The sequence below is a fragment of the Myotis nattereri genome, assembly GCF_964212035.1.
Source record: "Myotis nattereri genome assembly, chromosome: 5".
Classification (NCBI taxonomy): Eukaryota; Metazoa; Chordata; class Mammalia; order Chiroptera; family Vespertilionidae; genus Myotis; species Myotis nattereri.
The window spans coordinates 86,797,734-86,822,914 of NC_138080.1; the positions used below are offsets into that span (position 1 = coordinate 86,797,734).

The 25,181-nt window shown below is 43.5% G+C and overlaps 1 protein-coding gene across 6 annotated transcripts in view; it reads right to left on the bottom strand.

The window, feature by feature from the left end:
- PPP2R2B (protein phosphatase 2 regulatory subunit Bbeta) overlaps positions 1-25,181 on the bottom strand; it is a 362,719-nt gene that overhangs the window by 219,933 nt on the left and 117,605 nt on the right. For 2 of the 6 annotated variants that reach the window (XM_081091205.1, XM_081091204.1), the window contains one exon: positions 1,463-1,656. The exons of 2 other annotated variants lie outside the window; for them this stretch is intronic. In XM_081091205.1, coding sequence (XP_080947331.1) covers positions 1,463-1,656 — 194 coding nt within the window. Of the gene's footprint in view, positions 1-1,462; positions 1,783-2,169; positions 2,620-25,181 lie in introns of those variants that run through there. 2 more of the 6 variants (XM_081091208.1, XM_081091209.1) reach the window with 2 other exon arrangements.

Genomic DNA, 25,181 nt, shown 5'->3' on the forward strand with positions numbered 1-25,181 from the left:
GGTAACTGAGTCAGTGACAAAGCACTAAGACTGAGGATGGACACCTTACATCCACATTGTCACCATGCAAATGAAAAGAATCAGCAAGTATGGTGCTTGGTATGGGGGAGGGACGGGCTGAACGTCTTAAAAGCCATTTCTAAGCTCCCGGAGGCCAGAGCTCATACAACTCTGCTTAATCTGCTAGCGCCATGGAAATATTAGGCTTGCTGTTCTCCAATAATAAAGATGAACAGAGAACATATTTTCAATAGCGCCAGACAGTTTTTTTTTAATCTAAAACTTCCAAGGATATTTATAGAAAATGCCAGCTTTCCACCCCCCCCAAGTTGTGTTTTTATTTTTTTTCAGAGCTTGAACTCTTTTACTGCCCCATCACATTTCTCTAGTTATCTTGATTTGTTAAAAAATTATAGATACTTTAGCATCCAAGAAGAATAGCCTTAAAGTAACACACCTTGCTACATTTTCCTAAAGCGCTTTCGCACACATTTCCTCACGTGGATATGACCATGTGATAATGCAACACTTTGTATGAGTGGTTGAGGATAAAGGCCTCCAGGTAGAAAATGAAAGCAAAAATACAAAAGTTTTTGGTATTAAAAAACACACACACACACACACAAAACACCCCTCCACTCTATTCACACACAAAAGGCAGAATGAGTTCCACCTGCTGACTTTTCCCTGCCCGCGTGCACAGCACCAGGCTAATATCAGAACAAGCTGGGAGAGGGAGAGGCGACAATTTCACCTCTTGGCAAAGCTCAGCTTAGCTAACCCTCTTGCTTTCTGCTGGCTGTTGATTCAGCAGAAACTACTGCTGCAGAATTCATAATGGTGATTTTTAAAGGCCCCACTGATCGCATTGCTCGCCCCACGTGTCACACGAATTCGCTCGCCAGAACACCGTTTCCCCAGCCACCTTTTCATTTCTTGCAAATGCACTTCCAAGGGGAGAGGGGCCCGCCCTTCTGCAAAGGGCCCTTTGGGGGTTTGATTGTCTGAGCAGGTAACCGGGCCAGAGATGAGCCGGCAGGAAATGAAACCATGCCCTCCCTGCAGCCACTGAGAGATGCATCACTCGGCTCAGGGTGGGGAGGACCCACGGTCCTCGGGGCCCCTTCCTTCTTCTCTCCCCACAAGACCCCCTGCAAACATCCTGGGGGAGAGGTCATCTGTTTTTGGGGGGATCATTTTTCCAGCCGGGAGCCCCACCCTGAAAAATCCCCGAGGGCCATTTTAACTCCCGTGGGCGCCGGGTCCACCTGCTGCTGAACGCCGGGCTCGCCTCGCGGAGCCCGGATGAATGTGGGGCGCTCCGGCGGCCGCCCCAGCGAGCCGAGCCCCCGCCCCAGCCCCGGAGGAGTCTCCGCCACCACGCGCCCTGCAGCCCGCGGAGCACAGCGATCCGCAACTTGCGCCCGGCCCCAGCGGCGGAATGCGGCGGGGCTGGCGTTACCTTCGGTCGCATAGCTGTGGTCGCGCAGGAAACTGTTGTTGATTTTGCGGGTATCAATGTCCTCCTCCATTGACAGCAGGCTTACTTGCGTGGGAACCAGAAGCCGGCAGACAAGTATCCATGATCCCTCCCCGCAGCCAGTCTCACAGGAGAGGGGGGCAGGGGAGCCAGTGGGACTGCACCATGGTCCGAGCCTGAGGAGGAGACGGGGAGGCGGAGAAAAAATAATAATAAAAACCCGGCAATGGAGCTGTCACCTCCTCCACTCGGGATCTCCGAGGCTGTGGCGGCTCCTCCCGCGGTGCGCTCACTCCAGCTCCAATTCCCAGCGAGGATGCTGCGCCTGCCTCCGGTGCCAAGATGCGCCGTGCCCCAAGGGGTCTGGTCCCGCCCGCCGCCCTGGAGGCGCTCACAAGCCGGGCTGGGGAGATGCCCAACAGGTTCTCCTCGTTGGCAGCCGCTCCGAAATGCAAGGGGGTGGGGGGGGGGGGGGGGAAGATCCCTCCTCCCCTCGGGAGAGGGGGCAGCCGCGACAAAATGGTGCCTTTCTGGACCCGAGCTGCAGGGCGAGATGGCAGGGGCAGGATTCAGGCTGGCCGGGCCCGGGAGAGGGTGCTGGTCCCACGGGAGGGCGGCTCCGGCGGGCGGAGGCTGGGGAGCCGGCGGGGCGCTGGGCAGGGCGCTGCGGCCGGCGCCAGCGCACTCACCCTCACACCCACACGCGCGCACTCGCAGCTGCAGCTGCTGCCGGCGCTGCTGCTGTTGCTGCAGGAGGCTGGAGGCTGGAGGCTGGAGGCGGCTGGTGCATTAAAGGCGAGGCTCCTCCCAACCGCGTCAGCAGCCCAGGACTCCCAGTAGCGGTGGTGGCCGAGCGGAGGCTGCGGCTGCTCTCTGCGGCAGTGGGGCGCACGCAGCCGCGATCCGGCACCTGGGCAGCCAGCAGCTCGCTTGCAGGCTCAGGTGAAAAGCATAGGCGCGCTCTCTCAACCTCCCCCTTCCCGCGCCACGCAGCCGAGGGCGGCGTTTACTCTGCCGCCCACAGCCCCCCCAGCTTGCAGCCTGTCTCCCGACACCTGCGCTTCAGGACAGCAAAGAGAAAGGGGTGGGCTTAGGTAGGCAGGAAGTGGACATCCAGGTCCCTTTGCTCACCCCTATGTGGTGCATGCAGTCCCTTGATGGAGTTCAAGGGCAAGGCCTGGGATTCTAAACCTCAACAGAGAGGACAGAATGGGAAAAGAGCTTCTCAGCGCCCAGCTTAAGCCCTCTGTGCTAGGAATAGAAAGGGAAACAGCGGCCAGAAGTCTTCTGCCATCACAACTGATCTCTTCATTCAAACAGCCATAACTGCAGGCGTTTATGTCTACACAGGCAGAGGGAAGCAGAGGGCTGAGTTGTGTATGAGTCCAGTCAACACAGTCAGTCTGAACAGTGCCCCTTCCCTCGCCCTTTGCATTTTGTTTTGGGGAAGTGCTGCAGGTCTTCCTGTGGGTTTTGCTTGTGAAGACAGGACACTGCGGGGCCGGCTTACATTTGCTCTCAACATGCCTGGTCCCTCGGAGCCCTGTGCCCGCAGAGAGCCACTGCCACCCTGAGGGAATTTCAAAGATCCAGTGAATACAAAAAAGAGGCCTGTCTTTCTACTTCAACGAAGAGGAAAATACCGAATTCCCTACCACCCCTACCCTGCTCCCCCAAATTGCCAATTCCGTATTTGAAAGCAAAATTCGATCATTATTGTTATGAAACCAAAATCATTAAGTCACTGGAAAGCCAATTTGAAAAGACATTTCCCCGGTTTCGTCTTGTAGCCGGGATTCCGTTTCCACGGGTGTCATTGTAGGAGGAGACACAAGCAAATGTCTTGCTCAGTTAAGCTCCTGGAGTTTAGCTAGATGAGCCCAGAGGGAACTGTGAGTTAATTATATACATACAATGCTTCGGCTAACACCATTTAGAAAGTATTTGAAGTTAAAAACAAAAAGGGGGGGAACAAGTCCTCAACTGAGGCTTGGAATTGCCAATAGATTTCCATGAAGAATAGATGCTCTGGCAGGTGGAAAATGGAATTGTCCCCTCCTCCAGGAAGCAACAGCATGTCTCCAGAAGGACAGAGTAGGAATATCCTTTGATATGATTGGAGGGAGTTCAGCTTGCAAGAGAGTCCAAGTTATCCTCATCAGGTGGTTAAGTCTTATGTGCTTGTTTGACTATTTGTTCAAAAGTCACCTAGGACATTCCAGTAACAGATGAAGATTGGTGCACGTTGATTTAATCCTCTTCAGCACCAGTTGCTGAGCTGGGTTTTCCATGTGACAAGCTGTGTCCATCACCAAGGCTGCAGTGGTCAGCTCATCAGTAGTTGTACACTCTAGTTTCTCTTGCAGATTGCCACAACGGGTGACGGGGAGAAGGGGTGGAGTCGGGGAAAGCGAAGTTCATCTCAAAGTGGCGAGAAGACATCTTGCTGTGAGTTGAAATGAGCTTAAGTTGCAACAGGAAGCCTTGGCAAAATCGTATTTGGGAAATTCTCCCTGTCATCTTCCTGGAACATGTGCTGGATTGGAACAGAGCTGCATGATGAATCAGGTAGGCCCAGGCTGTGCTTGAGGAATTTTCCACTGTAATCAATGAAAGGAACGTCCCCTCCATACATCCAGCCTCTGGGCTTACTGCATTTGCTCTTTCATGTTCCCTGAAAAGTTCCTCCTGCATTTATTCAACACTACAGCCCACCCTCCCTCAAGACAAAAGTTTTGGATTAAGTAGATTCAAAGGTTTCTATTTTGTGGATCATACTTTTCTACTATGAACAACAGGGAACTAGCCCCTCCACCCAAAACCAAGAAAAATAAAGCTTTGGCTCAGGGCTTTAATACAATGACATGTAGTAAAGGAGGTAAGAGTCTGAAGGAAGCCCTGTACAATCCTTTAGTTTGGTAAGAGGATGGCATAGACCAGTGGTCAGCAAACTCATTAGTCAACAGAGCCAAATATCAACAGTGCTACGATTGAAATTTATTTTGAGAGCCAAATTTTTTAAACTTAAACTATATAGGTAGGTACATTGTTATTAACTTAATTAGGGTACTCCTAAGGCTTAGGAAGAGCCACACTCAAGGGGACAAAGAGACTCATGTGGCTCACGAGCCGCAGTTTGCCAACCACTGGCATAGACCATTTCTCAGAAGACCCACTGACCTGCTTTCTATTCCTCCAACATGTCAACTTCTTTCCTAAAGCGTTTGGCATTTGCACTTGTCACCCCCTAAGCCCCTTCCTTGTGTTCTTGGCATTCCTCAGCATCTCAGCTGAACTGTTCCTATTTTATTGAGAAATACTCTGACAACACCTTGTCCCTGCTGCTGTTTTCTGTCTCTACATCTACTTGGCCTTCTTCATGGCACATTGCATTTGGCAATAGCTGTTTTCTTATTGTTGTTTATCATTTCCTATACATCTCAGATAGTAAGTGTCTAGCACGTAGTAGATGTGCAATTATATTTATTGAATGGAGATAAATATTTCTTGAATGAATGAGTAAATTACTGAATTTGTTAAAGTGGTATTTAGGTTTAGAGTTCTACCCTTACTAAAGTGCTTGCAATAAAAAAAACCCAACCCTGACAACAAAACCTGTTGTAAATCACTAATTTCTAGCTTGTAACTCCTATTCTTATTGAAATAATTGTTCTTACCCATTTTGTAAGCATATGCACACAAAAAAATTTACTGAGCATTTAGTAAATGCCAAGAGTTGTTCTAGGTGCTGGGGATGTGGTTAAAACAAAAGTTTCTTCCTTCACAGAACCTAAATTCTGTAATCTGAGTTTAATATGTGCTTTCTTAGAAATATAACAAATGCATATCCATCAATAACTATAGCTATATGTTACTATAGCATAGTGTTCACTGCCAAGGTTCCAATATCAGGCAAAGCTGATTTTCAGCCACTTATTGTGAATGTGAGCAAGTTACAAGATCTCCCTGAGCCATGTGTTGTTGTGGTGTGTTTTTTTAAATCTATAAATTAGGGAGACAAATACAGGGTGTTCCAAAAAATGTATACACACTTTAACAGCTGATAGCTCCCACTTTTGAAAATGAAATTTATTTTAATAAACACTGCCTTTAGAATTATTCTTAGTGTGTATATACATTTTGAGGAGACACCCTATACTTCATGGAGTTACTGTAAGGATGAGATGAGATAATGCTTGGAAAGAATACATTACTATTACTCATTGAGTATTTACTATCATCACCACCATCAATAGTAAACCAATATTTAAGCACCTACCACATCAGCTACCGGGATAGGACTGGAGGTTCAGCAACATCGATGCATAAGACGTATGATCAGTCTCTGCTATGTCATGGAACTTAGCGTCTAATTCACAGTTTATGTAAAGGGGGCCACAGGCTTCAAAAGGGTCAGCAGAGGACGCTCTGAAAGCCTGACCTAATTCAGGCTTGTGCTTGACACAGAAAAGGCCAATTACAAATACACAGCCTTCTTACGTTACACTATTCAGCATGACAGCACGTGGACACATTCTTTTTTATCACCCTTGTCATGGTCCCCTTCCCCCAACACTCCCCAATACCCTCCCCCAAGTTAGATTAGTGCTGCCCACCCTGGAACCTTTCAGGTCATCCTGTCCAATTAGCACATTAAATATCTACAATTTTATTAAAACCTTTGACCTCAGCCAGTCTGGAGATTCTTAATATAGGCTTTAGGTGTCAGACAGTCCTGGTTTGTGTCCCAGCTCAGGCATTTATGAATTTCATGACCTTTGGCAAAGAATCTAACATCTTTGAGCCTCTGCATTTGCAAAATGGAAGAAAAAATAATAGGAACTACTTCATAGGGTTGTTGAGTGGCTTCAGGGACCATGTAAGGAAAGTGCTTACTATAGGCTTGGCCCATTGCCAAGCCTCACTAAAATGTCAGTTCTTCTTCCTAGCAGTGGCTCACTGGGGTCTCCATCTGCAGAGAAATGGAGAGACGCACAGCAAGTCAATCATTCATGTGAACAAAAGTGACCCAGAAACCTGAATTTTACTGCCTATCAATCCATCTTAATGAGCAGCTAGAAACTGGATGCATGAAATTTTACCCTTTTGCAAAAAGCCCCGTGTAAGCCACAAAGTCCTGTGCAAATGGAAGGAATTAGGATGATCCTCACTTGATTTTCACATTTTGTATGTGCAGAACTAATCACGTGTCTCTATTGGGGAATCTCATGGGATCCCTCCCCACCCCACCCCCCCCCCCAGGATCACTAAGCACCGAATGCACAGCTCTCTGAGTTGGTTTGTGTGCTGAATGCCCAGAGGATGACCTCTAGAATTTCTAGCAAGGTTTGCAATTCCTCTGTGCATGTTACAGCATGTAATGCCACATGAGTGATCCTTTAATGTGGCATTTAATCTAGGAAAAGAAAACAAAACAGAATATCTTGCCCTTAAGATATTGTATTGAGACTCTGGATTCTTAATGGACTTCATCTAACAAAATATTCCCTCAATATAGGGTATTGATGCCACAGGAGAAAAGGTATAGCAATCCAAGTGTCCAGATCAGAGAGCCTGAGAGAAAATCTTCTCTTGTACCTTTTCTCATTCAGTGGTTTTAGAATTAAAGTTAGGCTGTCCTGCCCAAGACGGTCTTATTTTGCATTATGTTTGTAAGGTACAAGATGAAGATTTACAAAACCAGTTTAACAATACTGTCTAGTACCTGATTACATTTTCCAAAGTAAAATTTCAGTGTAAATTAAACAGGAATATACATTGGGGAATGTAATCAGGTACTAGCCAGTACTTCTTTAAAATGCACCAAACAGTAACACTTTACAGAGTTCATCCAAGGAAAACAATCATGGATGTGGGCAAAAATCTAGCCATCAGGCTATTTCTCAGAGCATTGTTAATGATCATGAAAAACTGAAAACACATCCGAATGTCCAACAATAGAACTGCCTAGGTAAATGACAGTGTGTTCATATAATAAAAAATTATTGAGCTAATACTTGTTGAGTGTCCATTATGTATAAGTGCTTTAACTAGCATTATCTCATTTATTTTATTTTTATTTATTTTTTTAGCATTATCTCATTTAATTCTAACAAAAGCCCTTATAAGGTAAGTACTATTATTACATACATGCTATTAAGGTTAATCAAAATAAATGACATACCCCAAGTCAACTGAATAGGAGCCTGGCTCTGTGTGTTTTGTGGTGTGTGTGTGTGTGTTTTGAAGTCACAAATAGGATTTGAGGGTCTTTTCCAAAGTACCCACCACTAGATTCTGATTTGTCCCTCTTAGGAATGAATATCCTCTCAGTTGAAAAATCACTGCTATTGTGTTGGTTGAGGATGTGGCAAACTTGGAATTTTCACACACTGCTTGTGGGATTTTCATAATGGAGTAGCCACAAATAGTTCCTCAAAATGTTAAACAGAGTTACCATATAATGGCAATTTCAGTTCTAGGTATATATGCAAAAGAACTGAAAACACATATTCATCCCTAAACTCGTACACAAATATTTATAGCAACATTATTCATAATAATCCCAAAGTGGAAATGGCCAAAATATCCACCATCTGACAAATGGATAAAACAAAATGCAATATATCCATTGTATATGATATACATGAACCAAATGTATATCCACTGTATATATATTATTGCTACATCATGTATTATTCAACTACAAAAGGAAATGAAGTACTGATAGATGCTACCATATGGACAAACCTTGAAAACATTATACTAAGCGAAAGAAGCCAGTTATAACAGACTGCATACTATATGATTCCAATTATCTGAAATGTTCAGAATGGACAAATCCATAGAGACACAAAGTAGATTAGTGGTTGCCAGGGGCTAGGGTGGGAGGAATGGGAGTAACTGCTAATGAGTTTGGGATTTCTGCTTGAGTGATAAAAATGTCCTAAAATTAGATAAGGGCAATAGTCGTACAACCCTGAATATATTAAAAGCCACTGGATTGTATATTTTAAAAGGATGACTTTTTATGGTATTGTATTTCAATAAAGCTGTTATTACAGATTAAAAAATTACTGCTACCATATTTACAATAGCCAATATATGGAAACAACCCAAGTGCCCATGAACAGACAAGTGGATAAAGAAGCTGTGGTTCATACATACAATGGAATATTACTCTGCCATAAAAAGGAATGGACTCTTACCATTTACACAACATCGATGGACCTTGAAGGTCTTATGCTAACTGAAATAATTTAGTCAGAGAAAGACAAATACCATGATTTTTTTTTACACACATGGACATTTTCACTTAAAGGAAACACTTTATGGCTTCTCTTTGGCATAACTGAATTGCCAACATCACTACTCTTGCACTTTGAAGTCACTATCAAGTAAAATAAGAGTTACTTGAACACAAGCACTGCGATACTGTGACAATCAATCTCTTAACAGAGATGGCTCCTAAGTGACTAAAGGGTGGGTAAGTGTCTACAGTGTGGAGATGCTGAGTAAAGGTATGTTTCACATCACCTGCGGATTCCCTATGTCCAGTACAAATCCTGCCTTCGTTAAATGGATGCATGAATTAGAAACTCAGCATCTCATCAGCAGTTTGTTGGGTTATTTCGGCACTCTGCATATTATGGGGCTCAATAAGTAGTAGTTGTTAAATTAAAGACTAGACGTGGTTTTCTTTCCCCAGTGTATAAGCAGGTGTTAGATAGTATGCTCACAGTAAATACATTCATTCCTACAGATTTAGCAACATTTGCAAATTTCTAGTAACACTTTGTAATATGCTGATAGCGTCCCTGGAAACCAATGTGAATGTTATCAAAAGCACCCCATCTCCGCCCGGCTTCTGGACCCATCTTATTAGGCAAATTGGGAGCTGCCAACTCCATCTCCACCACAGAAAAGGACAACAGCTCTAACTCATGAATTCCATAATGTGCACATAATTGGGAGACGTCAAAACCTGTCATGTCATAGATTAGTCAGTGATTCTTCAATAAGGAGTTATTAAAATGGCAAAACAAACAATCCCAAGGAGTCATTACTGTTTGTCAGTTCACTGGGTTAAATAATATTGGCTAGGTGATGGCCTGACTCAATGTTCTAATACTCCTGGGGCTGAGCGAAATAGAATAAGCTTACACAAAGGTGGAGGGGCTGAGAGGCAGTAAGGAGAGCTAACTCCCAGCCTCGTGGAGCTACACAGCCTTTACTGTAGCTACCATTTGATGGGTGCTTTCCAACTGCCAGACGTTGTGCTTATTCCTTTATTTACAAATTACTTCTATCGCTCGTGATTACCCCACGAGGGAGGGATTATTAGTACCACCTACCATGGAGGCAACCAAGACTCAGAGAGATGTTCACTATCTTAGAGCAGGTAGAAGGGGCAGATCTGGGTTTGAACCCAGTTTTACTGGACTCTTAACCAGCTAGTCCATAATGGTTCCACTTAATTTTCCCATGAAAAGTTCTGTTTAAGGTCCTTTGCCCAGTAAGAACATACGACATATTTATTAAAAGAACAGAGCTATAATTCCCATAATTTATTGAAAAATACCTAAATAGTCACTGGAATGATTTTTCTCTCAACAAATTTGTTCAGTCTAGAGTAGTGATGGCGAACCTTTTGAGCTTGGCGTGTCAGCATTTTGAAAAACCCTAATTTAACTCTGGTGCCGTGTCACATATAGAAATCTTTTGATATTTGCAACCATAGTAAAACAAAGACTTATATTTTTGATATTTATTTTATATACGTAAATGCCATTTAACAAAGAAAAATCAACCAAAAAAATGAGTTTGCGTGTCACCTCTGACACGCGTGTCATAGGTTCGCCATCACTGGTCTAGAGTGTCCTGTGAGAACTTATGAAACTGTAAAGAAATCCTTGGATTTTTTGTTGTTGAAATGTTTTATAAAGTTCATTTCTGTGTTTTTTTGTGATTCACTTGTCTGTTACTCAGAACATTATACACCTACACATAAAATAAACATGAATATTTCAAGATTTAAAAGCATAAGAAGGAGTTATCAATACCTCCAAGCAGAGAAACTTGGTATAATTGGAGGAAAGTGGAGGATTAAACTTTTAAAGAAGATAGCTTTTCTTTAAGACAGATCTTCAGGATATAGAAGCAGGCCAACTAAGAGATGTTGGCTTTGCCCCTTAAGAAGGTAATGGTCCTCCTTGATTTAGGACAAGCAGAGAAAGAAAATTAAGGGTAACAGTGAACTAAATAACCATTTATCATCTCTTTTTCCCAAGAACTCTTTGAAATTATAGTAAAGGAGCAAAGCACATGGAATGTCACAACAATGAAGAGAATGTAAAGGGCAGCTATTAAGTGGACTATGAAGCTCATGTGTTTCTGGAAGATGGAGAGTAGATGGGTGGATGATGACAGATGAAGGGGAGAGATGAACAGCCAAAGACAGCACTCAGGTACCTGCTGACACCTGGAGAGGTTCTGGACTTATAAACACTTAAAATGACACAAGATAGGGGCTAGGACTGGAGAGGGTGCTAAAATGAAATCCATAGGAAGAAATATCAATTCATTTGCTGTCCTTTCCACTGTTTAACTCCTCTCCCTACCCAATCCTGAAAGTATATAGTAGAAGGCTCCTCCTTTTGCAAAAAAATTTCTATAGTCTTGAATGGACAAAGGTGTTAAGTGTGGAAGTTGGGTCTCCAAAGTGAAGTGCTCTGCATGCTGACACTTAGAGATTCCAAAATGCAAAATTATCTTCTGACCTGCTCATTCTACTATGAAACCAGCCAGTGATAAGCCCCATTGATATTCATTTGACTGTTCTATTTTTTAATATATTTTTATTGATTCCAGAGAGGAACAAAGAGGGAAAGAGAGACAGAAACATCAATGATGAGAGAGGATCATTGATTGGCTGCTTCCTGCACACCCCACACTGGGGATCAAGCATGCACACTGATCAGGAATGGAACCATGACCTTCTAGTTCATGGGTGGATGCTCAACCACTAAGCCATGCTGGCTGGGCTGACTGTTTTATTGATTCAGTCCCACAAGAACTGGGCAAAGTAAGATCAGTTAGATGATTGAGTAAATCCTACAATGTTAAAAAAAAATCAAGACAAACCAAAACATACTGTAAGACAGATATAATTTTAAAAACATAAATAAATTCTAATTAGCACATGCAGATATATTTGAAAAATACATCTACAAATCAAGAACAAAATACTATTAAAAAGGAAGAAGTAGAGAATAATAAAATCTCATGAAATTAAAAAAATATGGCTAATTTGTTAATAAATCATTACAAGGTTAAAAGATATAGTTTAGGAAATGGACCAATGGAACACAATAGAGAACCAGAAATAACAAACCCACACATATATGGTTCACTAATTTTTGACAAAGGCATCAAGAACACATAATGGGAAAAGGATATTCTCTTTAATAAACGATATTGGGAAAACTGTATACACACTTACAATAGAATGAATTTGGACCCTTATCTTACACCTTATACAAAATGAACTCAAAATGGATTAAAGACCTAAACATAAGATCTGAAACTATAAAACTCCTGGAGGAAATCATAGGGGGAAAGCTCCTTAACTCTGATCTTGACAATGATTTTTTTGATATGCCACAAAAGCACAGGCAACAAAAGCAAAATTAAACAGGTAGGACTACATAAAACTAAAAAGTTTGTGCCTAACAAAAGAAACAATCGAAACGAAAAGGTGACATATGAAATGGAAGGCAAAATTTGCAAACAATATATCTGATAAGGGGATAATATCTAAAATATATAAGGGGCTCATAACACTCAATAGCAAAGCAACAAATAGTTCCATTAAAAATGAGCAAAGGACTCAAATCTTTTTCCAAAGAGGACATGCAAATGGCCCACAGGTATATAAACATATTAACATCACTAATCAATGGGGAGATGCAAATCAAACCACAGTGATATATCACCTCATACTTGTTAGGACTACTATTAGCAAAATGTCAAATGATAACAAGTGCTGGTGAGGTGAAGGGAACCCCTGTTACACTGTTGGTGGAAATGTATATTGCAACGTAAGATCAGTTAGATGACTGAGTAAAGCCATTATGGAGAAAGTATGAAGGTTCCTTATAAGATTAAAAATAGAACTACCATATGACCCATTAATTCCACTTCTGGGTATATATATCCAAAGGAAATAAAATCACTATCTCTAAGAGATATTTGCACTCCCATGTTCATTATAGCATTATTCACAGCAGCCAAGATATGGAAACAAATTACTGAATACATGGATAAAGAAGATATGTTTTAATGTACATATACAATAGAATCTTGTTCAGCCTTACAAAAGAAGGAAACTAAAATCAAGCAACAACTTCAAATTCCCAAGAGAATGATTTTCAAATAAGAGTTCTATTCTATTAATTAAGTGACAGAATGCCTGGGAACCTAAAATTTATTGAACAATGCCATTCTTTTACTAGCTACTTTACTGGAAACATCAACATTTCTTTAAGCCTCATATTATTTTCACCATTCACGGATGAGATCTGCTAATAGGTCAACCTCATGGTTAAGTGACAGATTCAGAAAATATACTCAGATCTCCTGCTCTTCTTCTTCTAGAATATGTCACGGGTCCTCTAACAACACAAAGACAGACTAGCACACAGGGTGAAGAAGCTGCAGTGTGGAAGCAGGGAGAGACATCCTTTACTGGGATTTGAGGCAAGGGGTAGGTTGTTGCATTTGTAAGGCAGCATTATGTCATTGTTAACTTGGCAACTTTCAGAGGTTAGTGTTCCAGTTGACCACATGGGTAAATACAATTGAAGAGATTTCATTAATGGAGGCACATACAATTTTGAAGTAAAAGGTGATCAAGAAGCTCCCATTAAAGACAGCTGGCTTATTAGTGCTAATTTAAAATATCAGCACACAAAAATTCAGACCAAATACAGATTTTCCTAAATTTTAATGCCCTCTTTCTATTCCTGTCTTCTGGATCCTATTTACTCACTCATGAAACAAATATGCACTATATCTGAGGAGGACCCTCCCTAAGCACCATGTCAACAATAATGAATGAAATACAAAGTCTCTGTCCTCATGAAATGTTCTGTCTATGAAGATAGTGAACAAGATGGGGTGAAAGAAAAGAATGCGAGGGTGGAGGGAGGCTGACTTGAACAGGATGATCAGGGAAAGGCTCGGTAACATTTCAGTTGACCAAAAGATCCACTGGGACTCCTGTCAAGGGCACATGCACGGGTTGCAGGCTCAGTCCCCGTTAGGGGGCGTGCAGGAGGCAGCCAATCAATGATTCTCTCTCATCATTGATGCTTCTGTCTCTCCCTACCTCTCCCTTCCTCTCTGAAATCAATTAAAAAAAAATCCAGCCATGTGAAGGGTTGTTGTGATGGGTGGTGCATTACAGGAAAGGGAACAGTAGTGCAAATACCCCAAGGTGGGAAACAGCTTGCAGGGGTCAGGAACTAAAATATTGAGCCAAAGCAATGGAAAGGGAGGGTGGACAAAGATGAAATGGGAAAAGTAATTAGAATCATAACACATTGGGCCTGTAGACTATTGGGAGAAATTAAAATAAAATCCAAGGTGGGATGAAAAACCTCTGAAGAACTTAAAGCACAGGGGGAACATGAATTGATGAATGATCTTGTGCTTTACCTGCTTAAGGATCTCATCGTGTGTGTGTGTGTGTGTGTGTGTGTGTGTGTGTGTTCTATGGGCATCATAAAACCAAAAACCTCAGGCTTCATTTTCCTTGTCCCCAAAGGGTTCACTTCTTTTCTATTTCTCCCCTCTCCTTCCCACACTTTTAAATACTTATTGAAAGTCAATTCTTTGTTAAAATAACTGCCTGGGGCCCTATGTTAGTCAAATGGCAAAATATCAGTATCTTAACATTTTAATTTCCTCACCCCCACATCTAATCAGCAACAGCAACCTATGAACTTTACTGTAAGATGTCTCTCTAATTCTGACAAGTTCTGGCTTTTATTACTGTCTATTTAGTATGAATAATAATGGCAATGGCACTATTGCTACAATAACAACTATTATAAATTCTAACACAGTGCTTACTATGGAGCAGGCTTTGTTCTCTGCATTTTATATAAATGAACACAATTATTTTTCTCAAAATCCTAAAAGGTCTCCAGACATAGTATAGTACATTGCCCCTTTATAGGCTTCTTACTGGGTGCCATTACTTACAATCCATCCTGCCAATTTTATTTTTTATTTTTATTTTTTTTAATATTTTTTATTGATTAAGATATTACATATGTGTACCCTCTACCCCCCCTCTCCCCGCTCACCCCCTCACCCCCCCCCCCCCCGTTGTCCGTGTCCATTGGTTAGGCCTATATGCTTGCATATAAGTCCTTTCGTTGATCTTTCCCCCTTGCCCCCACCCTCCCCTACCTTCCCTCCAAGGCCCGACAGTCCAATCAATGCCTCTCCGTCTCTGGATCAGTCCTTGTTCATCAGTTTATGTTGTTCATTATATTCCACAAATAAGTGAGATCTTGTGGTATTTATCCGCTCTCCAGTTCCATCCATGCTGTGGCAAATGGTAAGAGTTCCTTTTTCTTCTTCCTCTTCTTAAAGAATACCTTTCAGCATTTCATATAATGCTGGTTTGGTGGTGATGAACTCCTTTAGCTTTTTCTTATCCGTGAAGCTCTTTATCTGACCTTCCATTCTGAATGATAGCTTTGCTGGATAAAGTAATCTTGGTTGCAGGTTCTTGCTATTCATCTCTTTGAATATTTCTTGCCACTCTCTTCTGGCCTGCATGGTTTCTGTTGAGAAATCAGCTGACAGTCGGATGGGTACTCCCTTGTAGGTAACTGACTGTCTTTCTCTTGCTGCTTTTAAGATTCTCTCTTTATCTTTTGCTCTTGGCATTTTAATTATGATGTGTCTTGGTGTGGTCCTCTTTGGATTCCTTTTGTTTGGGGTTCTCTGCGCTTCCTGGACTTGTAAGTCCATTTCTTTCACCAGGTGGGGGAAGTTTTCTGTCATTATTTCTTCAAAAAGGTTTTCAATATCTTGCCCTCTCTCTCCTTCTGGTACCCCTATAATTCTGATGTTGGTACGCTTGAAGTTGTCCCAGAGGTTCCTTACACTATCTTCATATTTTTTGAATCTCTTTTCTTTTTTCTTTTTCGGTTGGGTATTTTTTGTTTCTTTGCATTTCAAATCTTTGACTTGATTCTTGGGATCCTCTTGTCTGCTGTTGGAGCTCTGTAAAGTATTCTTTATTTCAGTCAGTGTATGCATAATTTCTAATTGGTCCTTTTTCATGACCTCCATGGTCTCACCATACTCCTTGAGGGATTCATTAAATTTATCGGCGGTTTCCATAAAATTCTTGACAAACCTTATAAACGTGGCCTTGAACTCTATATCCAGTCGTCTGGCCTCCTCCGTTTCTGCCAATTGTGACCTGTTTCTTTGTCTCCGCATTTTGGCTGCTTCCCTGTGTTGATAGAGTGGTCTGCGCGCCAGGTGTCCTGTAGGGCCCAGTGGCTCAGCCTCCCCAGTTACCTGGGGTGGACACTCTTGGTGCACTCTTGGTGCCTCGGTTGTTGTAGGATCACTGGGAGGAATTGACCTCCAGGCCAATTGGCTGTGGGAAGCAGCTGTGTCTGAAGTGGGAGAATGGTCCCCCTCTGACCACTGGGTACAGTGGCTCCTGGATCTAAGGAGGTGCTAATTCAGCCCCTGCCTGAGGCCACACAGCAGGAACTACGAAGAGGCTCAGCTGTGAAGCATTGCAAGCCACTGCAGGGCCTTGGGCCTTCTCTTGGAAGTTCCGGGTCTGGCTGGCCCGGCTGCAGTTAGGTAATTATCAGGTTGCAAAGTTCTGGGGCATTCACATGCAAAAGCCTCTGCCGAAGCCCGGGTGGGGCGGGGTCTCAGGGAGTCAAAGGGCGTAGAAAGAAGCTATGGCTGATTCTCCGTGCCCGGAGTCGCGCGTCTCAGTGTCCCGGTAACGGCTGCAAGCACCTCTGAGGGAAAGCGGCCCTCAAGTTCGCCCGCTGCCGCCTGAGAGAGCCGCCTCTCCCCGTATGAGACCTGGGTCCCCAGAGACTTCCCGGAACTGGAGTTCAGAGCAGTTGGGAGCTTGTGATTCAAAAAGACAGCCGCGTCCTCAGGTGCCACCCCCTTTCCGCGCGCGCGAGCCGCCGCCGTACCTCTGCACTCAGCCTCCACAGCTCCTCTGGCTCTCAGCGTGCTTTTCTTTTCTTCTAGTTGTAGAAATTACACTCAGCCAGCCTTCCTGTTGTTTTGGACGATGTTTGCTCCGTCCTTTGGGCTAATTTTCAATTGTTGTGGGAGGCGACTATTTCCCGGTGTTTATCTATGCCGCCATCTTAGTTTCTCCTCCAATTTTATTGATAAAAGAATCTCTCCCCCGCCACACACACACAAAGCTCTGATCAAGCTGAAAGCTATCGATGGTTTCTCAGTGATTCAGAACAACATGCAAACCTCTTAACTGAGTAATCACCCTCTGATGATCTGGTCCTACTCTACACTTCCCAATTCATGCCCTACCTCTTCCGCCTACTAGCAGATTTTTGCCACACTGGAATCAATACATTTGTAGTTATCCTAACACAGCAATTTTCCAGTTGCGATCTGGGCACCTCTAGGGACCCTGAAGCCCCTTCTGGGGATCCAGATCAAAATGGTTTTCATCATACTAAGATTCACTGCCATTTTTCCTCTCATTCTGTCACGAGTGTACAGTGGTGTTTTCCAGAGGCTACGTGACGTGTGACATCGGTGCAGACTGAATGCAGCTGTCTTCCATCCCATCAGACAGCAGTGGTTCTCAACCTTCCTAATGCCGCGACCCTTTAATACAGTTCCTCATGTTGTGGTGACCCCCAACCATAAAATTATTTTCGTTGCTACTTCAGAACTGTAATGTTGCTACTGTTATGAATCATAATGTAAATATCTGATATGCAGCATGTATTTAGGTGACCCCTGTGAAAGGGTCGTTCAAACCCCAAAGGGGTTGTGACCCACAAGTTGAGAACTACTGCATTAGAGAGATATATAAACATATATAGCATTACTACTCTTCTTACTAATATTTTGGGAAAATATAGTGATTTTTTCATAAAAGTATGCTATTGATGTTAATATGTAATAGGTTTATTAACAAGGAGTTCTAAAATCTCTCAGTTTTAATTTCTAATAGAGTAAATAGAAATCTATATTACCTACATAAATTAAAGCACTTTGGGGTCCCCAATAATTTTTAAGGTTGTCATGGGGTCCCCAGAGAGTTTGAGGACTACTGCTCTAATGCTTAAGGACATGTGCTTTCAAATCAGATTGGCCTGGAGTGTAAAGCCTGGAGATGCTAATAACCTTTGACCTCAGGAAAGTCAAAGTCACATCAGAATCCTCGATAGTAAAAATGGGGATAATGATTATCAACCTCATAGGATAAACGAGTGACACATAGTATACCCACAATAAATGGTAGATCCTGCCAATATCATGATCAACATAAGAATCATTTATTTTATGTCATTTTCCAAATTTCAAGAGGCTTTTCTGTCTCTTATTAGTGATAGCCTTGTCTCTGAAGGGACTGTCCTCTTAGAGACTTCGTTAGCTACTGAGAGCCAATTGCAGTAGGATAATATTTGGTAAAATTAAGAGGTAACTCACTCTTCCTAGAACCCAGCATTGGGGCCTAAGAGATGGTTCTCTTTGTGCCCTCAGCTCAGAATGAAGGCAGAAACAGAAAGACGGAAGTGTTGTATTCTTTGTTTCTTAGTTTCTAACTAGAGTTCTACAACTTATAGCAGGGATATTAATCTTAGAGTCTGGTGCCTGAGCGGGGAATAAAAAGGACTTTTGAAGATCAAAAGCTTGGCTTTAAATACTGAGCACCAATGCCTGGAAGATTGAAGGCTTGGCTTTTATCCTATAAGGAAGGAAAAAAAGGAAGAATGCAGGTTGATTGCATAAGAGCATGGTTATGAAAGGAGGCCAAAGTCTGGCCACGTGGCAGGAAGCAGGAAGATCAGAAGGGCAAGTCTCCAGCTTGGATGTGCCCTGAGTCTCTGACAAGGCTCATCAAGCCCAGTCCTGGGTTAGGCAGGTGAGTGATAGAAATGACAGATAGGTTGTGGGAAATCTCACAGACAGCAATGGGACCTTGTCCCTCAAATTCTAAAGTAGAGCCCAGAGAGGTCATAACCTTCTTAGAGATGAAGAAACCTCATGTCTAACTACTGTGGCGCCCGAGTGACAGTTACAACAATTGTTCATGTAGACCGGCTGAGTACATCTGCCCGGAGACCTGCAACTTCAACAGAGGGTGAAAGAGACTGCCAGAAATTCCTACAGGTCCCTGAGAGAAATGCAGGAATAATTAAGCACACACTGGTGAACCCAAAGGGGCCAGGAGTCAAAAAGAGTAAGCTCTTTCACTTTCGACTCCTTTGAAATCCTACTGCTTTGTACCATAGCAATTATGAGGTGTTCACTGTTGCTTCATCTGCGCTTAGCCTGTCTCCCCAGCCTCATTGTGAGCTTCTTGAGGACACGCTTCATCCCTATGCAGCATTCCTATGCAACACTCACACTGAACGATCAGATGTTGGCAGCACTTAATTCCCTAGGAGGAAAAACCACATTTTTCTTCCTTATACATGTGATCATAGAGAAAATCTGTAGAGCAGAAGAACATCAGCAGGTAGCATTTTATGAACTTGCCCAAAGTCAAGTTCTTTATAGACATGCCCACATCCTGTCCTCTAAAGTCAAACTATATAATACCTACAACCACGGTACCCAAGGTGACATCAGGTACCTCAGGGCACTGCAGCAAACTCACAGGGGTGCTGTGACAAGATTATAAATTTCAAGGGAAAAGCGCGGGTCAGACACCATGCAAACTATTAGCTTGAGGTAGATCAGTTTCAACGTTAGATTGTGCTCTTTGTCATGTCTTCACAAAGCTTGGTTTTCAGCAGCTGCTGTGATTAAAACCCAGTATGGTGGGGAAATCGATGTGGAAGAGCAAATCTGATTCCAAGGTTCAAGAAAGTGTGCTGTGCTCAACGGCACACACATCCCATGAACAAGTATGTGTGGTCACTGAAACATTCAATTAAAATACATATTTATCCTCTCAATATCTATTTGTTCAACATTCTACTGAATTGTTTGGGTCTGAATATGTGTTAAGTTGTTTGGACCTAACTACATAAGAAAGGAACTACTGGCTACTTCTTTTGGCATAGGATCTCTGAGAAACAATTACTGAAACAATAAGGACTCTGGGAACTAAGAGAGTCCAGAGATCTCTGCCACGTAGGATTCACCTTGTTGTTCCCATGTTGTAGTTGAAGAAGCGAATAACCTAGAGTGTGGAGGAGTTCACCAGGGGCACATACTTGTAAGTGCCAGACCTGGCATTCAATTCCAGGTTTCCCCAATGGGAAACTCATGCTCTTAACCTGCTGGGTTTACTGTAAGATCCTTCTGTTCAGCTCCTGGAGACTGTCACCAAAGGAAAAGCAGATGGCCCATGAGAAGTAATAGTGGGAGAGGTGTTCCCTTGGGCGTAAGCGAGGGCAAGGAAGTCACAGAAAGAAGCAGGGTCAATGACCCCAGCTGTTTCTAACCACCGACTCTTCCCACAATCGAAATTTACACTGAGAGATTAAGTGACTTATTCAGGGTCCCATGAGGAACCCATTCATCCTCCTAGAATATGATGTCCTACCTCCCTGAAAACCAGAGGAAACGAGTAACTTAGTATTAGGTTGAGCAGTTCTTGAATTCATTAGCTTCTGGGGTGTCCCAGGATTTTAATTCTAACCTCAATACACTTCTAGCACTTCAAAGAATGACAATGTGACCCTTCTTTTATCTTGATGATCTGGGAGCATTTCTCTCACAATTATGCATGTATTACTATCCTCTGAAGAGGCCAGCGAAGGATTTCATTTAAAAATCGGATTTATTGGCATCCATAATCTTCCTGTTAGTTAGACAATCTGCATACTATCCTGGCATGAGAGATTTTAACTAGGCTTTCCGAAACATAGAAGGAAGCCTCCTTAATCACGGAAGGCATTAACTATCTTAAACAGGAGCCCATTTGCAGATTAAATTTGCCAATAGGTCAGCTTGCAGCTGCCACTGTGCTGCAAACCGCACGTGTCCTCTGAGTCACATGCTGTGACATATCTTGAGAGGAGTCAGGGTCTTTTCCAGGTGGCTGGTTCTCTGTTTCAATTAGAATAGATTTAAAAGTCCCCAAGCTCTGGTTTCTAGGTGGCCTTGCACAATATTATTAATAATTCAATCATACCTGCGCTGATAACAGATTATATTTCTACCACCCCACACAAAAAAAGCCCAAACAGATTAAGGACTACCCCCTGACTCATTTCTTTAGTAGTTTCATATCTGATTGACATCCATTTATCTAATTGCAGCTAGAAGATTTAATTTTCATTTTGTTGGCTTAACATTAATGGGAAAACCCTGTTTACTTTTAAAATATTTGACCCATTCTTTCTCATCTTCTGAATAATGTTGAGATAGTCTTTTCCATGGATTTAAACTCACATTTTATCAGTTTTCATTCTCTGAATTCATTGCAGCTGAGTCTAGCTATTTACAATTGTGGAGCCTAATTTAATCTTTCACCACAAAGAATTTCATTTTTATGGGAGTCCCAAAATGAGAAGGGTAGCAGAGTGCTCATCTGGAAATTCAGAAAATTATTGAGATAGAAAATCATTTAAAGAACTCGACAGCCCTTAGTTCAAAACCTAGTTTGATCTTTCATGAAAAGGGTTCCTTAAAGACGTGAGGCAGCGTGAGGCAAGTGAGGTGCCTACTGTGCAAAATGTAAAGTGCTCACTCTGAGGATTGTGGCAGGAACCTATGAGGGAGTACCTCCTTCCCAGCTTGCTTCACTCCAGTCCTAGCCCTGACCCAGGAACATTAGTTGCTTTATCTGCAAAAGTGTGCTGATACTAGCAACCTTCCTCACGGCGATGTAGTGAGGATGTAGCCGGGCACACAGTAAGCATTGATAGATGTTCAATGATGCTACTATTAACAATATATTGCTGTTATGGACGGAATGTTTGCAACCCCTCTTCATTCATATGTTAAAGACCTAACTCCCAAATGGGATGGTATTTGGAGATGAGCCTTTTGAGGTGATTAGGTTTAGATGAGGTCATAAGAGTGGGACCCCCCAACATGGGATTACTGTCCTTATAAAAAGAAGAGGTAGGAGCTCACTCTCTCTCCACCACGTGAGGACAGCGTGAGAAGGCAGCTGTCTATAAGCCTGGCACAAGGTTCCCACAAGAACTTGATCACACCAGCACCCTGATCTGGGACTTTTAGCTTCTAGAACTGCGAGAAAGAAATTTGTTCCTTCTGCCACCCAGTCTATGGCATTTTATTGTGGCTACTGAGCTGACTAAAACTATTATGTTGTATTATGCAAATTGATTATATTACCCTCAGTGATGAGAGCCATAAAGGTGTCTTATGCTCTTTTAGAATCTATAATAATAAAAGCATAATAAGCTAATTAGACCGGACCTCCTTCCGGACGAAGCTGAGGCTGGGAGGGAAGCCTGGGTCCTGGGTGCCAGAGGGAAGCCGGTGTCGGCAACCCGGGGAAGGAAGGCCTACTCTTGCACAAATTTCGTGCATCGGGCCTCTAGTAAAAAATATAAAATAATTAACATGTTCCTAAAGCCTAGCATGGTCTGGACCCTGCATATCTCTCCAGCAATATCTCCTAAGGCTCTTCTGAAAATTCCTGTAGTCCAATCACACAGTCTTCTTTTGAGTTACTGAATGTACCACCCTCCATATCCCTCTGTCTGCCACAGGACCTTTGCATAGGCTGTTCTCAGTCTAAAATGTATTAGCACTCCTTTCCACATAGTTAACTCTGCTTCATCCTTGTTATTACACTTCAACAATTATTTTCTTACTAGAGGCCCAGTGCACAAAAGTTTGTGCACTCAGCGGGAACGGGGGTCCCTCAGCCTGGCCTGTGCCCTCTCGCAGTCTGGGACCCCTCGGGAGATAATGACCTGCTGGCTTAGGCCTGCTCACGGGTGGCAGAGGGCAGGCCCAATCCCTAGGTTCAGCCCCTGGTCGGGCTCAGAACAGGGCCAATTGGGGGGTTGGGGCACCGTCCCCTGTCACACTCAAGGCTGGGTTGATGGGGAGGTTGCGGCGCCACCCCCTGTCATGCACAGAGCTGCAGGGCGATCAGGGGGTTGGGGAGCTCCCCTGTATCAGGCACAGAGCAGGGCTGATCAGGAGGTTGGGGAGCCTTCCCCTGTCACGAACAGAGCAGGGCAGATAGGGAGGTTGTGGCCCCACCCCCTGTCACACACAGACCTGCAGGGCGATCAGGGGGTTTGGGCGCTGCCCCCTGTCACACTGATCCCGGTGCCGGGAGGCCTCTCAGCTCTACTGATCCCGGTGCTGGGAGGCCTCACGGCTCCGCTGATCCCGGTGCTGGGAGGCATATTACCCTTTTACTATATAGGATAGAGGCCTGGTGCATGGGTGGGGCTAGCTGGTTTGCCCTGAAGGGTGTCCTGGATCAGGGTGGGGGTCCCCACTGGGGTGCCTGGCCAGCCTGGGTGAGGGGATGATGGCTGTTTGCAGCTGGTCACACACCTTTCAGGGTGGGGGTCCCCACTGGGGTGCCTGGCCAGTCTGGGTGAGGGGTTGAGGGCTGAAGCTTCCAACTGCTCCTTTTTTTTTCTTTTTTTTTTTTATTCTGGGCCAGCTTTAGCTCTGAGGCTTGGCTCCAGCTCTGAGGCCCCTGCTGCTGAAAGCAGGTATCTGGTTTGTTTGTGTTCTATAATTGAAACAATGTATAACTCCAGCTCTGAGATCCCAGCTCGCTGAAAGCAGGTTTCTGGGGTTTTGTTTAGCTTCTATATTTGTTGCAATGTTTCAAACTGCAGGCTCAGAGGCCGGCAAGGCAGGCGGGGAACGTTGGTTTCCTCCGTCACTGGAGCAAGCAAGCCGCATGTTAGTTTCAAGCTGCCTGGCTGCCGGCCGCCATCTTGGCTGGCAGTTAATTTGGGTATCTCGCTGATTAGCCAATGGGAAGGGTAGCAGTCGTACGCTAATTACCATGTTTCTCTTTTATTAGATAGGATGGCCCAGATTAGGTATGTCAGACAGTTTCTTGGCTTTTAAAATAAATCACAGGTGAGCACTTATGCATGTATTTGTCTGATTATTTGGTTACAGTCTATTTTCTTTCACTTGATACTAAACTATAAGAGGAAAGGGCACTTTCTGCTTTGATTGGCAGGTTATCCTCAGCATAGTAGCTTGCAATCAATTATTCCCTAAATAATTGTTTAATCAATGATATAAAAATAATATTGCCACTACCCCATCTTTGATAGGGCTATGCTCAGTTAGTACACAGCAACATGAACTACCTGACAAGGGAGACCATGGGCTTTGTATTAGCAGTTCTAAAAGGTTCTGGGACCAATTCCAACTTGTGTGTTGGGGGACAAAAGTTTCTTCATGCCAAGCAATGCTTGGATACTAGCTTGGGTGTCCAACAATTCAACTCAATTCTGACACCATCTTCTCAGAGATAGCATCAATTCCACAGGTTCAGGGCTTAGTCCTACAAGATTGCCCTACCCTTCCCCCGACTTCAGATGCCAACCTCAAGTCCAGGTTGTCATCTGGGCTTCTGACTGATCTGTGCATTGAGGCTCCAAAGGCCCCCTCTTAAGGTTTGATTAAGTTTCTAGAGCAGCTCACTGAACTCAGAGAAACATTTTGTTTACTGGACAACTGGCTTATTATAAAAGACTAGGAGCCCAGCACATGATTTGAAATCATGCGGTGCTGCCCACCCTCCAGTCTGGCCCTGCCTCCCTCTCTGGCCCTTGAAGCAGCCACAGCCACTGCTGATCAGGTTCTCCCCCAGCACAGGTGCCCAGAGGCCCCTGCCACCCCACCCCCGACACTGCACGTGCAACCTCCTCCTGTCTGGTTGACACGTTACAGCATCCCGGTTAATTAGCATATTTCATATATATATTATATTATAACTCAGGAACAGCCAGATAGAAGAGATGCATAGGGCAAGGTATGGAGAAAGGGCATAGAGCTTCTGTACAACAGTCCCCAAATCTCCACATGTTTACCAACCAGGAAGCTCTCCAAACTATGTTCTTTTGTGTGTTTTTTAACAGAGGTTTTACCACAATAGCATGATTGATTAAGTCATTGGCTATTGGCGATTCAAATCAATCTTCAGCTCCTTCCCTCCTCCCTCCCCAGAGGTCAAGGAGATGAGACAGAAAGTTCCAGCTCTAATCACATACTTGGCTCCACTGGTAACCAGCCCCAATCCTCAGGTGCAGTTCAAAAGTCACCTCATTAACAGAGCAAAAGACACCTTTACAGCTCTCATCACTTAGGAAATTCCAAGGTGACAGAAATGGAGATGAAGACCAAATATATATTTCTTATTTTATAAGAAGACATGTCACAATATCACAAGTTCTTATTACTTGTTTTTCCTCATAGTGAGCCCAAATGACTACTCTCCTGAATGGCCACACTTAGG